Raw genomic sequence first — 12,493 nt, 5'->3', positions numbered from 1 at the left:
GGACATTGCTCTTTAAATTCCAGCATTTGTTTGTTTGTTTGTTTGTTTTATTTTTTTCTCCATGGTGGGAGGTCGTTCTGTCGCCCTCTGGTGTTTTTCTGTAAATTCATTTCAGTGCGTTAAACTTCAACTCAGGACGATTCTGTGTTTTATATTAACGTTTGGCAGCTCAACAGTCACACGGATTGTTTTTCTGTTAATATGTGTTTAAAAAAGAAACCCACAAAGGGTTGTTTTGACTCATCCTATTTACTTCGTTCAAGAGAAACACCATCCTGAAAGGGAAATGGACTCACCAAAGCTAACAGCCATCAAGATGATAATCCTCCACTGGAAACCTTTGGGATCATGTCCTGCCCCAGCGTGCAGTATAACACAACTAATACAAAAAATAAATGATAACGCAAAGCAGCACACAACTATGACATATAACAGCTAATGAACGGATCAGCTGATCATATTACAACATCAACTGGGACATGGAGGTGAAAGAAATGTGACGTTCTAATTATTATTGTTATTATTTATCATAGTCAGTCATATTACCTCGTAGCTTGATGGCGAGCTACCACTACCACTGAACAAACTCAACTCGGTGGTGAAGACTGGGATGTGGTTGAAAGGGTCAGAAAAAAAAACAGTAAATGTCAAGAATTAACTTTAACAATCCAAAGAAATTATACTCATTCCACGTGGACACGAAAACTGCGAAGGTCAAACCCTCGTGTCAAGGGAAAGGAAATTAACAGAGACAAATCTAAATTCAGTACTCGTGCAGCACGAAAGCGAAGCCGGAAGTATGCCGGAGGCTCAGGGGTGTATGCTCTAGCTGTGGCAGGATATCATGTTTCCCTCTTCACACCTCATTGGTTGCCGCACTGTGACGCAGTCGGCCGCGCAAGGCCTTTCAGGAGGGACAGAGTTCAGACGAGACTCCCCGGTTGACCTTGCTGTTGGTTCCCTCCGCCGAGTCCAAACAACGCAGGCCACGAAAACATGACAACCCCAAGTTTACCACAGGTGCCAGTGCCTCCAATGCCTGCATTATCCAGCTCAGGATTCAGGCTATCAAAAGGTAAAGTATCAAAACTAGCTAATAGCATGCTATTATATTTGTGTTTTCGTTTGCCGCTCAATGTAAAGTTAACATGTCTGCCACCTGACGTTACCCAAGCCAAGTAACTACGAACGTTAACGTCAGATGTGTGTGTAGGATAACGCTGCAGCGCGAGGACACCGAGACTACGTCTGGAAAAGTGAATACACATATGTCAAAATGACATTTTCTGAAAGTGTCTTAGCTATTCACACACTGCAGTATCAACAACCTTTCCTTCGCTGGCTAACAGCCATTAAGCCAGTCAGCGAGCCAGTCAGACGTGCTGCCTGCAGCCACATGTGTTTCCAACTTTAGACGGTCACTCGGACAGTGCTGGCCCGCCAGACGAAGCCATAGTTGGAGGCGAACCCACCAGACACAGCGAAGCAGCTAATCAGTGAACCTGCTGATCCAGACTGACAGCAGGGCCCCTGTTCCACTTGTTTTACGCCTCGACATCATGTGATGCTTTGTGGACCTGCATAATCCTCCTCACTGCCCTGCAGACACGGCCACTTTCTCAAATCCTGGTCAAAATGAAATGCCACTGCGCACAAATCAAGTGTTCACAGGCAGGCTCTGGTCGTACCTGTGATGATGCAACATGGCGAGACTATGTAGAGACATTTATTTCTGGTCCAGGATGTCAAATCTTTCTCTGAGCCAAACTGTGAGGCATAAAAACCCTTCAGACAGTTTTGTTGCTCCTCAAGTGGCGAAAGATGAAAATGGGATTCAGTTTATGTACTTAAACATCATGATACTGCGAAATGATGGTATGTGATGCTGCATGGGGGGGCATGTGTCTGTTTTAGTGTGACAAATGTCAATAGACTGACTTCAGGCTTTTTAGACCTGTGACCAACAGAAAACAATAGTTTTACATGGCTGAGTGACATTCAAATTGTAGTTGGACACCATAAACATGTGTAAGTCACCCACTGGCCAGGTTATTATGCACGCCTGTGCTGGAGTGATACGTGCATGCAGTAAGTCCTGTTCATGTGGTTCAGATGTTCAGTTGTTGTTGATGCTGTTTCAGATTACATTGCATTAAACTGCGTGGTGTTTCTGAATGCACACTGGACAAAAAAAACCCACTAACATCTGGCTTTTGTCTTCAGGAAAAGGTACAAGCAGCAGTCAGTCCCAGGACAAATCACTCTGCAGTAGTCACGGGTGTTTATTGCTGCAGCTCCGATCGGCAGTGAGGGAAACGTGACACATGGGTGGACATGCTAACATGATGATATGCGTTGAAGTTCTGTGCGTTGGCGTATAAATATCGCCTGATATCAGACAGAGCTGTCAACTCGTTACGCTCCGTTTCATTATCAACATCATCTCTTAAAAGATTACCACTGTAACATTGTCTCGGCACATTTGTGACATTGAACATGACACAGCAAAAAAAAAAATCTGCACGCCCACAATGTCTCTCTCTCTCTCTCTCTCTCTCTCTCTCTCTCTCTCTCTCTCTCTCTGCAGAGCATTTTGTGGTTGCGGTGCCAGTCGCAGTGGTTGCAGCTGTTGGAGGCTTCCTAGTCAGCCATTACCTGAGTGGGCGGAGCTGTAAAAAGGGCCAGGTGAACACGTTCATCAGTAAAGACAGTCCCAAAGTGGTCCACAGCTTTGACATGGAGGACATTGGCACCAAGGCTGTGTACTGCCGCTGCTGGAAGTCGAAGAAGGTCAGGCCAGAGGCATTTATAGTTACACTTTAGCTTAGTGTTTGAGTAACTGGACAGTCCAAGCCAGCAGATCAGCTTTTGAGGGGTCCAAAATTCCCATAGCTTTCCACGATTAAAGGTCCCACTTCTGGTCACATCCCAGTCAGGTGTTTTTCCTTTGACTGCTAATTAAAAACTTCAGCTTTGACAGCCCTGTCAGCTCTGCTGACCGTGTAAGAGGTTACAGTGAACAGCAGGCTGTCTTTAGTGCTGGCTGAAAGGCTCTGCAGGAGTAAATTGAACACTTGGTGACACTGACCTGAGTGTTTTGATCCTTTATAGCCATGGGGATGAGCTGATCGCATATTTAGATTTATCATGATCTAGTGATGGGCAGATGAAGCCTCAGGAAGCTTTGGGGTTTTGATTTGACACTTCTGGCTAGATGAACGCAGTGACGCCTGGTGGCTTGTAAAATCTACAGCAGCTCCTCAGACGAGGGCTGAAGCACCAGCACACTTCACTGATAGCAACCGTTTTAGTCCCACGTGTGTGCAAGAGAAATCCAAGAAGCGGGGTGTTATTAAATCTGTATACTTTGGCTCAAAAGCGCTGCATTAAATGTAGATGTTATTGTGCTGGATGTTACAGTAAAATACAAACACCCCCACATACAGGAAACCTTTATGAACCTTTTTGGGGGGTTTAGTTTGAGTGCCACTGTGGACTCGTGTTCTTCTCACATACATCATCACCACATTTTTCAACAGTTCTCCTCCCTTATATCCCACCAATGTTTCAGTCACACAGTTTATCTGTCGAGCTGTCAAAGCTGTGACGGTGGAAGCTGTGGATGTCATCAGTCACATGATGCTCTCCACTGTGTATTGAACCCTGTGCTTCACGGTTGTGCTTCTGTTTCTACGTCACGGTTTTCGGGTGATCGGGGAGCCGTGATTGGCTGACAGAGTTCAGTCCTGTTGTAAAGTACAAAGGGCGTAAATGTGATAAGAGTGTCTCTGCTTTTCCCCTCACGCTGTGTGCTCTCCCCACAGTTCCCTTACTGCGACGGGTCCCACACCAAACACAACGAGGAAACCGGAGACAACGTCGGACCGCTCATCATCAAAAAGAAGGACGCCTAAGCCAGCCAATCCTCGAACTCCGCCCTCCCTTCACTTGTCATGCGCCTGGCCCAGTCTGTCCAGTCATTCTCATCATCTCCCGCTGATTGTTACCGTATGATAACGTCACAATGAAGCCAAACGGTGGATATTCTTCATAGACCAGAACAAAAAGTCAGAAAGTGCTAAAAACACAGATGAGCTTTGATTTCGTACATTCCACACTGTTCCCACATTCACCGACATGACTCTGACATGAGAGGTCATTTGAGGACAGATAAGGAAGGGACTTTGACAATCAGCACAGGCAGACATGGAGGTACGATGACACCATTACGTTTTGACCTTAAATGAGTTAAATTGAAATGGTCAGCGCACACGGGAACAGTGAAACGTCACCATGCAGGCAGAGTACCTTCACGTCTGCTGTCACCTTCTTTGTTGACTCCTCGAGGTGTGGAGCAGGTGGTCCAAACCTAATGAACTGGCAGCTCTTTGCCTCAGTCCAGTATTTGAAATCAGCAAAGGCCTTATAATTACATCCAGAGCCCCCGACCTAGAGTCTGAACACACACAACCCATATGAATGTTACATATTAGGTTTGTTTTTTGCACTAAGAGCTGCTTAGGGAAAAGGAAATCGAGGTTTTGTTTTTGTTTAATGAAACAATCTTTGATCTTGAGGATTGTTGAAACACTACTCCCTGTTGGTAACCAGGTACTTTCTGCTTTTTGAGGAAACTTGTATTTAGTCTGTAAAAGTATTTAAAGGTCATAACTTTGCTAACAAAGGATATATTTTGCTTGATCATTCATTAGATTTGTTTTCTACTGGCTGCAGTGTGTCTGACATGGTGATTCATTGTTCTGTATATTGTGAATAAAACTTGTTGAGCGATCTGATTTGCAGGCTTCACTTATTTATTTGTCAGAGGCCTCTCTTGCTGCGGGGCCAGGGGCCAAACTCTACATTTGTTTGTCTTCTTAACCACAGGATCAAATGCACCTCATCTCCGTTAGCAGCGAGGCGGAGCAGTGTGTTTATGGATTAACAGTGGGTAGGGGTAATGAGTAAACAGCTCTGTGTGATGACTGCAGCGGGACCTGCGCGCGCGCCCGTGTGTGGGTGCACGCGCATGTATGTGTGTGTTTTCGAGGCCTGGGCTGAAGGTGAGGGGGGCCGCCGTGCTGCAGTGTCCACCAGCACCAGTGGCCATTTTAAGATGTGGTAGTATTCGTGGTGACCACTAGAAGACGCTGTGTTTACACGGATAGCCCAGGCCAGACAGTGTGTGCGAGTACGGTGGGCCCCTGCTCCCATAGTGACACACGCACGCACGCACGCACACACACACACAAACACGCACGAGGTATCTGGCTGCGTGCCAGATGCAACGGAGGACTCTCACAAGAGGTGGAGTGGACTCCACCATCCCTGTGTGAGGAGTCACCTCACAGACACGCAGGGACACTGCTGCGGGCTCCATGATTAGCATGTAGCTGCTCATGCTAACAGGCTAACATACTTTGCTAATGGCAGTTATGAAGCATGTATTTTTTTTGTGACATGTAGGCGACTCCATAATGCCGATATTGCGTGTAATGGAAAGATATATGACGTAGGCGTCTGGTGTATATAAACCTGATAAATTAGACTCTAGAAAATAAAAGTTTTTCTTTCAGGCACCTTGTCCCTGACTACCCCTCACAGTCAAGACCTCATTTCGCCCCATGTTTACTCACATGCTTTCTGACTGAACGAGGGTGATCAGTGATTCAGCACAGCCCCCAAACACACTGAGCTCAGATCAAGCCTCATATGCGTCGCTGTAATAAATAATGTCCACATCCTCATTAAAAATAATAATAATAATATAAAGATTAAATGGCGCACGTGCTCTTCAGCAAGGACATAATGAATGGGCCTGATGACTTTTGGTCTATTTTCCGTTTTTCTAATAATCTGGATGTCTGGCTCTGAGTGTTTTTGTTGAACATAGATGTGGTGTGTGCTCGGTGGTCCTTTCCCTCTGACCCCATGTTCACGGACACACGGTGTCCGGGCTGCTGGATGTGAATACTGCCTTTAATTTGTCATCATACAGTCACACTGACAGCTGTCCGTGTATGTCGGACCGCTCCTGTGGATATTATGGGGTCGCTCTGACCACCGTCTCGGCAGCAGAGTCCACTTCGCATTTTGAGCGACGCCCCCAAATTCCGTGCAGAGTGTTTGCAGACCCTCCGGGACGGAGAGGTGGAGGAGGAATCGGCAGCTCCGCCGTCCATATACCCTACGATCACCACGCCATTAGTTCATGACTTCATCATATTTTTGACAGGAGAGTTTGGGCCGCATTAAGAAGGTAAGGGGGAGACGTTTTACCAACACTTCCTGTTGATTCTCGCTGCTTTGGTTTAGTCGCCTTTTCCTGAGCGCAGCGCCGTGTCGCAGCGACCACTCGGACTGTGGTCAGCTCGCCGTGGCGTCGGTCGAGCACCGTCTTCTTAGGTAACCTTAATGACGGCGAAACGATCGATCGGGCCTCCCGATCGACCCGTCAAAAGGTTTACATGCGTGTCGTGTAACAACATATATGTCCCGTGTTTAATCACTGGAGTAGTTTTTCTACAAATGTGGACATGGAATATAGCCTGGTCTTTTTTTATCCACAGCAACCGCATCGTTGCGCACCTCGCTCCTCGTCGTCGATAGCAGACAAAAGACAGCCTGTTTTTTACGGTCCTCGATATAGTCTTCCTCTGCTGAGCTTAAGCTTTGGCTGGCACACATAACAGCAGTCGTCAAAATGTATTTGAAAAGCGCGCTCCACATTTGACCTGCGCATATGCGCATATCTTTGCATATTGTTGTCGCTCTGTTATTGATTGCATTGATATACCGTGAAATTCTTAAAGGGATACTGCCTCCTGTATGCGGAAATCACTGGCAAGGCATGCACTGTGTGTGATACATGGCTCTGTTCCTCTCTATTCAAGCAGTCTGATTTCTGAATCCATATACATATATGTTATATTTCTCCTTACACACACATTCTCCACACTCTGATTCTCTGACAGTGGTTGGTGGCTCTGGATGAGAAACATCCTCCACTCTCGTGTCCTGTTTACTCTCTTTCTGTATTCGTCCCTCCAACATTTCTATTCTTAACCTTCCTCTCTTCATCCCCTATTCATTTCTAGCTCTCCAGGACTCTGAGGCTGCTGCAGAGAATGGGAATAGGGACACAGGCCAAGGCTTGCCATTTTGGCTGAAGTAACAGCAGGACGGTTGTCAACCCCGTATCGCCTTCAATCCCCTTCTCCCTCACCTCTCCTCCCACACACACACACACACACACACACACACAAGGACAACAAACACCCCCACACACAGCCACTGCTATGTCCACTGCCGTAGACATCGCTGGCCCTTCCTCCCCAGATCAGGCCCACAGCAGCGCCAAAATCCCCAATGAGCCACTGAGACCCAGCCTTAAGCGCTCCAACCACCCTTACAACCTCTCCCATTACATCTCCACCCCTTCCCCAGCCGTGGACGTCAAAGGCCTGATCCAGCCCTCCCCGGCCCAGCAGCGGGCCGCCCAGCCTGCGCACACTAAGCCTCGCCGGGCCCCCTCCTGGCCCGACATGTGGGAGTCGCCCAGCGGGCTCCACCTGGCCCACGCCGCAGAGCTGTTGATGCGCGCCGGGCTGCTGGCTCTGACCCCCGCCACCACGGAGCAGGCCGGCCTGGGTGCGCAGAGCAGCCCGCCGGCGAAAAGGGAGGCTGCAGAGGCAAAAGGGGGGAAGGGAGATGGGGAGGGAGGTGGATCCGGGCCTGAGGAGGAGGAAGAGGACTCCTCTGGATGTGGCACTGACTTCCAGCCCTTCCTCGGTGCCTGGTTCCCCTTCAGCCCCACTCTGTTCCCCCTGGCAGGCTTCCAGATGGGGGGAGGCCACTGGAGGAGCGCGGCCATGGGAGCAGAGGGCATCGAGGGGCTGGTGGCCGAGGGTTACTCTCCTGGCTCTCTGGGTGGGGGTAGCGGAGGGAGAAGGAAGAGGAAGAGATGCGGGGAGTGCGTACCTTGTCGGCGTCAGACGAACTGCGAACAGTGCAGCAGCTGCCGCAATCGCAAGAGGGGACACCAGATCTGTAAATACAGGAAGTGTGAGGAGCTGAAGAGGAAGCCGGGAGGTCCTGGGTTTGAGAGCAGAGTGTCTGGGTTTGATCTAAGGGGCTCCGACTTTACTTTGGGTCTGGCACAGGAGAGAAGCAACGGCGCCTTGGATGGATAGTAATGTATGTGTTGGCAGCATTTGTCAGAGGATCCTGGTTGGATGATTGTTGAGGAGCTGCAGTTTAATTAAAACACACTGGACACCATGTTAACTTGCTCGGACTGTGGTTCAGAGATCTTCAGATCTTGTGTTTAGTGAGGAGCTGCAGCTCCGTTTAAGAATGTCCACACTCGTTCCCATCCTTTCTTTTGACAATCAGTGAATTGGAGAGGAGAGAAAGAAGGATACCAATGTGTGTCAATTTATGATGACAAAAATGCTGTAAATAGACTGTAAATATCTGGAAAACATTATGTCTTTTTTACATCCCTTTCCAGTTTGGATGTATTGTGTTTCAACATAAAAAAAGGAGCCAAATGTTTTGTTTCTAATGAGGAGTTTTGTTTCTGTTGTTCTGACGTCACTGCATCAGTAAGAAATGAATGAGTTCAGCCTAGGCTAAATTATTTCATGTGCAACTTGTACTGTATAGCTCTGTTTGCCCTTTTGAAATAAAAGAAATTGGCCACGTGCACTTGTCTACAGGCTGGGTTTATACCACATCTGTGTGTGTGCGTTCATATTTAATTGGGTGCATGTGTCTGTTAGCCACCGTAATTCTGGTTGTACACATGCACACGTGTGTGTTCACATGTGTGTGAGGTTGTGTGGATTATGAGTCACCTAATGGTGTGGCTGAGAGCCTTATCGCAACCCCACAGACACACACACACAAACACACCTACACGCCGCCTTGGCAAGTCCGGCGCATGCACTCGAACACACCTAGCCTGACATGCACACACAATCACAAACACCCTCTCCTCTATTCACACACTGACGCAATTTCCCTTTTTATTCAAGTATAGATCACACACACACATCCTCACACTCATACACCCACATTATAAACAAAATACACAGCCAACTGGACTGAGGCTACAGGGTGGGTTTTTGCTTGTTGCCGTAACGATGGCTGATGTGATAAGACCTTCTTCCTCGGCGCCACACTCCAGGGGACCGCAGGGAAGACGTAACCATGGCAACGGCCGGCCCGAGGTGTCACGCTATAATTGGGCCATGGCTGCACTTCCTGTGTGCCTTCAGTCAGGGGGATCGCAGAGGGACTGTGTGTGTGTGTGCGTGCGCGTGTGTCTGTGCATGCATCTGTGGGGGTTGTGTGTGTGTGTGTGCGTGTTTGTCAGGCAGGGAGAGAGAGGGAGAGAGAAAGCGCAGCACGCCAGCCAACGCAGGACACTGCCAACTCATGGAGAAAAGCAGTGAGCTCCAACATCATGCTATTGCAACGCTCCCACTGAATGAGAAACACACAGTCTTTTAGTTTAAGTCCACAGTCTAGTGTTTCTTCATCTCCCACACAAAGGGGGAATTTCAAATTCTTGGATCTGCACCCCCCCCCCCACCCCCCACCCCCCCTTCGTTGCCTTTCTAGTGATTTGGAGCTTAATCCCCCCTCCCTGCTCTCGTCACGCATGCACACACACACGCACACACCGGAAATCTGTGTCACCCGCTGCCCAGCAGGTCCAGTGACTCCCTGAACGCCTGCAGTCTGGCTCCACTGGCCTGCAAGATGGCAGGAGAGAAAGGGAGGAGGAGGGGGGCTGGAGGAGGGATTGAACGGAGGACAGAGAAGAGGAGGAGGGGGGTAGGGTTGAGAGAGAGAGAGAGGGAGAGTTGGGGGAGTGGGGGAGGAGGAGGAGGGGGTGGAAAGCGGATCTAGGGAGAGGGTGAAGGGGGGCAGACGTGGTGAAGGGCAGAGAGGGAGAAGGGAGGAGATGGGGGTGTAAAAGGGGTAAGAGAGAGTGGGTGAAACTGGGAGAGATGAAAAGCAGGCCACAGGGGGAGAGAAGAGAGAAAAAGGGAGATATGCAGGGAGGAGGACGGGGAGATGGACAGCAGGGGATGAAGATAACACGGGCCAAACAAAGAGGGAAGGAGAGATGACTGTGAGATCCGAGCGGAGTGATGGAGGCCGAGTGAAATGCAGTGAGACAGAGTCGCAGGGAGACGGGGGTTAATGACGGATGCATTGTCCGGATAGTCGGTGTGTGCCGTCACAGACCCCTGTGGAGCTTACATATGTTAGCACCAGCGGCCCTGCCCACTCTGGAGAAAAACTCCTCTCAAACACACTGCAGTGGAACAACCTGCCAGCCTAAGGCAACCTGCACTGGAGCTGGGCGGACCCTCACTCACGAGCCAGACCTTTGAAATTTTGGCCACTGCGTCTGCTTGGAGACACTGTGTCTCATTGTGAATTTTTTCTTCCCCCATTGGCTGTATCCCCAGTGTTAGAAAATGTGTAACAGCTTTGCAGAAACGGCATCTTTCTGAGATCACCCTTCATTACGCCTCTGTTATCCATTTGTGTTCACTTTCATACTCGTGGAAAACATGCTACTCCCCAACAGAAGTACAAAGGTTTCTCACATCCTTGAAAAGCCCAGGCTCATCTGCCTCCAGGTTATATTTTGGTGACACTGGGGTCAAAGGGGACTCTTGACCTTTGACCCCTAAAGCAGTTAAAGGTGGATTCAGAATAGACTAGGGTCTATAAGCAGCACCACTTCTGGTTTGGTCTTATGCTACCTATGAAAAACAATCACAGAGACGATCAAACAGAATTCTAGGGAAATACAGTATGTAACCTACACCTGTCGGCTTTTGTGAAATTAAAAGGACTTTCTGGATTGCCATCGGTCTTAACCCAAACATATCCATAAAATCTGCTCCAAAAGAAAATCAGCTCTCCTAACATTCTGACATGCTGATCTTCAGGCGGATTCATGTGGTGTTCATTTCGGAAGGTAATGTGTACACAAAATTCGGTTAATCTTTAGCTTGCTGCTGATTTCAAAAAAGGCACGGTGGTTCCAGGAAGTTAGGCAAAGCATGGTGATAAAGTCTGCCTGCAGTGATGTTTCGTCACGGCTTCTTTTCACGCCACCTCATCATGTGGAATTGATTGTTTTGTATTGAGCTAGAGGGTGTTGAATTTGCATGATTCACACTTTTAACCCGGGCAGCACATCATGACCAGACCTGTGATGATTTAACTTTGAATTTTATTATATTGCTTAAATGAATAATAAGAAAAATAAACGATAGTTAATGGTATTGAATTGCAGCAGTCAGCAAGCTAACCACTTAAGAACAATATTAGTTTGCCTCATAATCTCAAAAAGCATCCAAAAGGCAGCTGGAATGACTGATTCATAACGCAGAATACTGAAAAAAGCTTTTGCATCATCACTGTTTAGATTTAAGTGAACATGAGTGAGAGTCTACAGCCATGCTAGCAGCTCTGTGAGGCTATACTGAGACACAACAACAGCAGCTAAATGCTAATGTCAGCATGCTAACATGCTCACAATGACAATGCTAACATGCTGATGCTAAGTAGGTATACTGTTGACCATGTTCACCATTTTAGTTTACTGTGTTAGCATGCTAATAGGTGCAAATAAGCACTTAACAGAAAGTACACTCATCATAGAACTCATCCTCTCAGGTACATTCATGAAAGTCTAACAAATACTTGCAGCTGCTATTGTTCAGTTTTTTGTTTTTGTCTTTTGCCCTCTTTGAGCTGTATGTACCTTTTTCCTATGTAAGTACATTGATTGCAATATTTAGACCACAGTCAAATTCCTAGTATGTGCACACATACTTTGCCACTAAAGGCGATTCTGATTCTTATCCTCAGACTTTTCCGTCTGGACCAACATGGTGGACCGTCTGATTGATGCTGCATCCATCGAGCCACGTAACTGGCTGTGAGTGTAAATTCACTTTATTCTGGTCTGTATTTAAGATAATGAACACATTCTCTAACATGGAAACTTTCCACAGTTGTTTTAAACTACAAAACGTGTCTGCACTTTATTGCGTGCCTACTAAAATATATTTTCATCTGAATTCATCCAAAAACGCTGCTACATCTGTTTTTCTTGAGTTTTGGTTGAATGTCCGCAGTTTGAATTGGAACTTCATGCATAAAAGACAGTTTAGTAGTCATGAGTTTTCAGAGTCTGAGTTTGCATGACTTGGGTGTCTTTGGAGGAGTTATGTAAAGCCTGAGAAAATAACCCTGATGGTCAGAAGTCAGTAGCTTTTCAAGAGGGAGCCTGCATTATAAACTGAGAGAGAGGATTTTGAAAGGAATGGGCGTTTACCGGGAGGACCTGTCAAAAAGATGCTATTTATTGCATTCTGGGAAATGCAGGATTTAGTGTTTTTGGAGCTTGACCCACACTAGGGACTACAACTCAGGTTATCTTGGCCTCTGGTTCCAT

General features: G+C 47.5%; 2 protein-coding genes across 2 annotated transcripts; both read left to right on the top strand.

Moving 5' to 3' along the window:
• Nucleotides 1-902: 902 nt before the first annotated feature.
• Nucleotides 903-4,796, top strand: LOC139331827 (CDGSH iron-sulfur domain-containing protein 1). The gene is made up of 3 exons (XM_070963462.1): nucleotides 903-1,075; nucleotides 2,588-2,790; nucleotides 3,825-4,796. Exons 1-3 carry the CDS (start codon nucleotides 997-999, stop codon nucleotides 3,912-3,914), a joined length of 372 nt encoding a protein of 123 aa, XP_070819563.1. The 5' UTR covers nucleotides 903-996; the 3' UTR covers nucleotides 3,915-4,796.
• A 1,321-nt stretch (nucleotides 4,797-6,117) lies between these two features.
• Nucleotides 6,118-8,709, top strand: cxxc5b (CXXC finger protein 5b). Its single transcript, XM_070961938.1, has 2 exons — nucleotides 6,118-6,259; nucleotides 7,098-8,709. Exon 2 carries the CDS (start codon nucleotides 7,299-7,301, stop codon nucleotides 8,190-8,192), a length of 894 nt encoding a protein of 297 aa, XP_070818039.1. The 5' UTR covers nucleotides 6,118-6,259; nucleotides 7,098-7,298; the 3' UTR covers nucleotides 8,193-8,709.
• Nucleotides 8,710-12,493: the final 3,784 nt, after the last annotated feature.

The sequence above is a fragment of the Chaetodon trifascialis genome, chromosome 5 (assembly GCF_039877785.1).
Source record: "Chaetodon trifascialis isolate fChaTrf1 chromosome 5, fChaTrf1.hap1, whole genome shotgun sequence".
NCBI lineage: Eukaryota > Metazoa > Chordata > Actinopteri > Chaetodontiformes > Chaetodontidae > Chaetodon > Chaetodon trifascialis.
This window is presented reverse-complemented; position numbering and strand designations above follow the sequence as displayed.

Excerpts from the sequence above, each read along its gene's own strand:
- cxxc5b (XM_070961938.1), top strand. The coding sequence starts at position 7,299 with ATGTCCACTGCCGTAGACATCGCTGGCCCTTCCTCCCCAGATCAGGCC.
- LOC139331827 (XM_070963462.1), top strand. The coding sequence starts at position 997 with ATGACAACCCCAAGTTTACCACAGGTGCCAGTGCCTCCAATGCCTGCA. Across the intron at positions 1,076-2,587 it reads AGGATTCAGGCTATCAAAAG|AGCATTTTGTGGTTGCGGTG; the intron begins GTAAAGTATCAA and ends CTCTCTCTGCAG. Across the intron at positions 2,791-3,824 it reads GCTGCTGGAAGTCGAAGAAG|TTCCCTTACTGCGACGGGTC; the intron begins GTCAGGCCAGAG and ends CTCTCCCCACAG.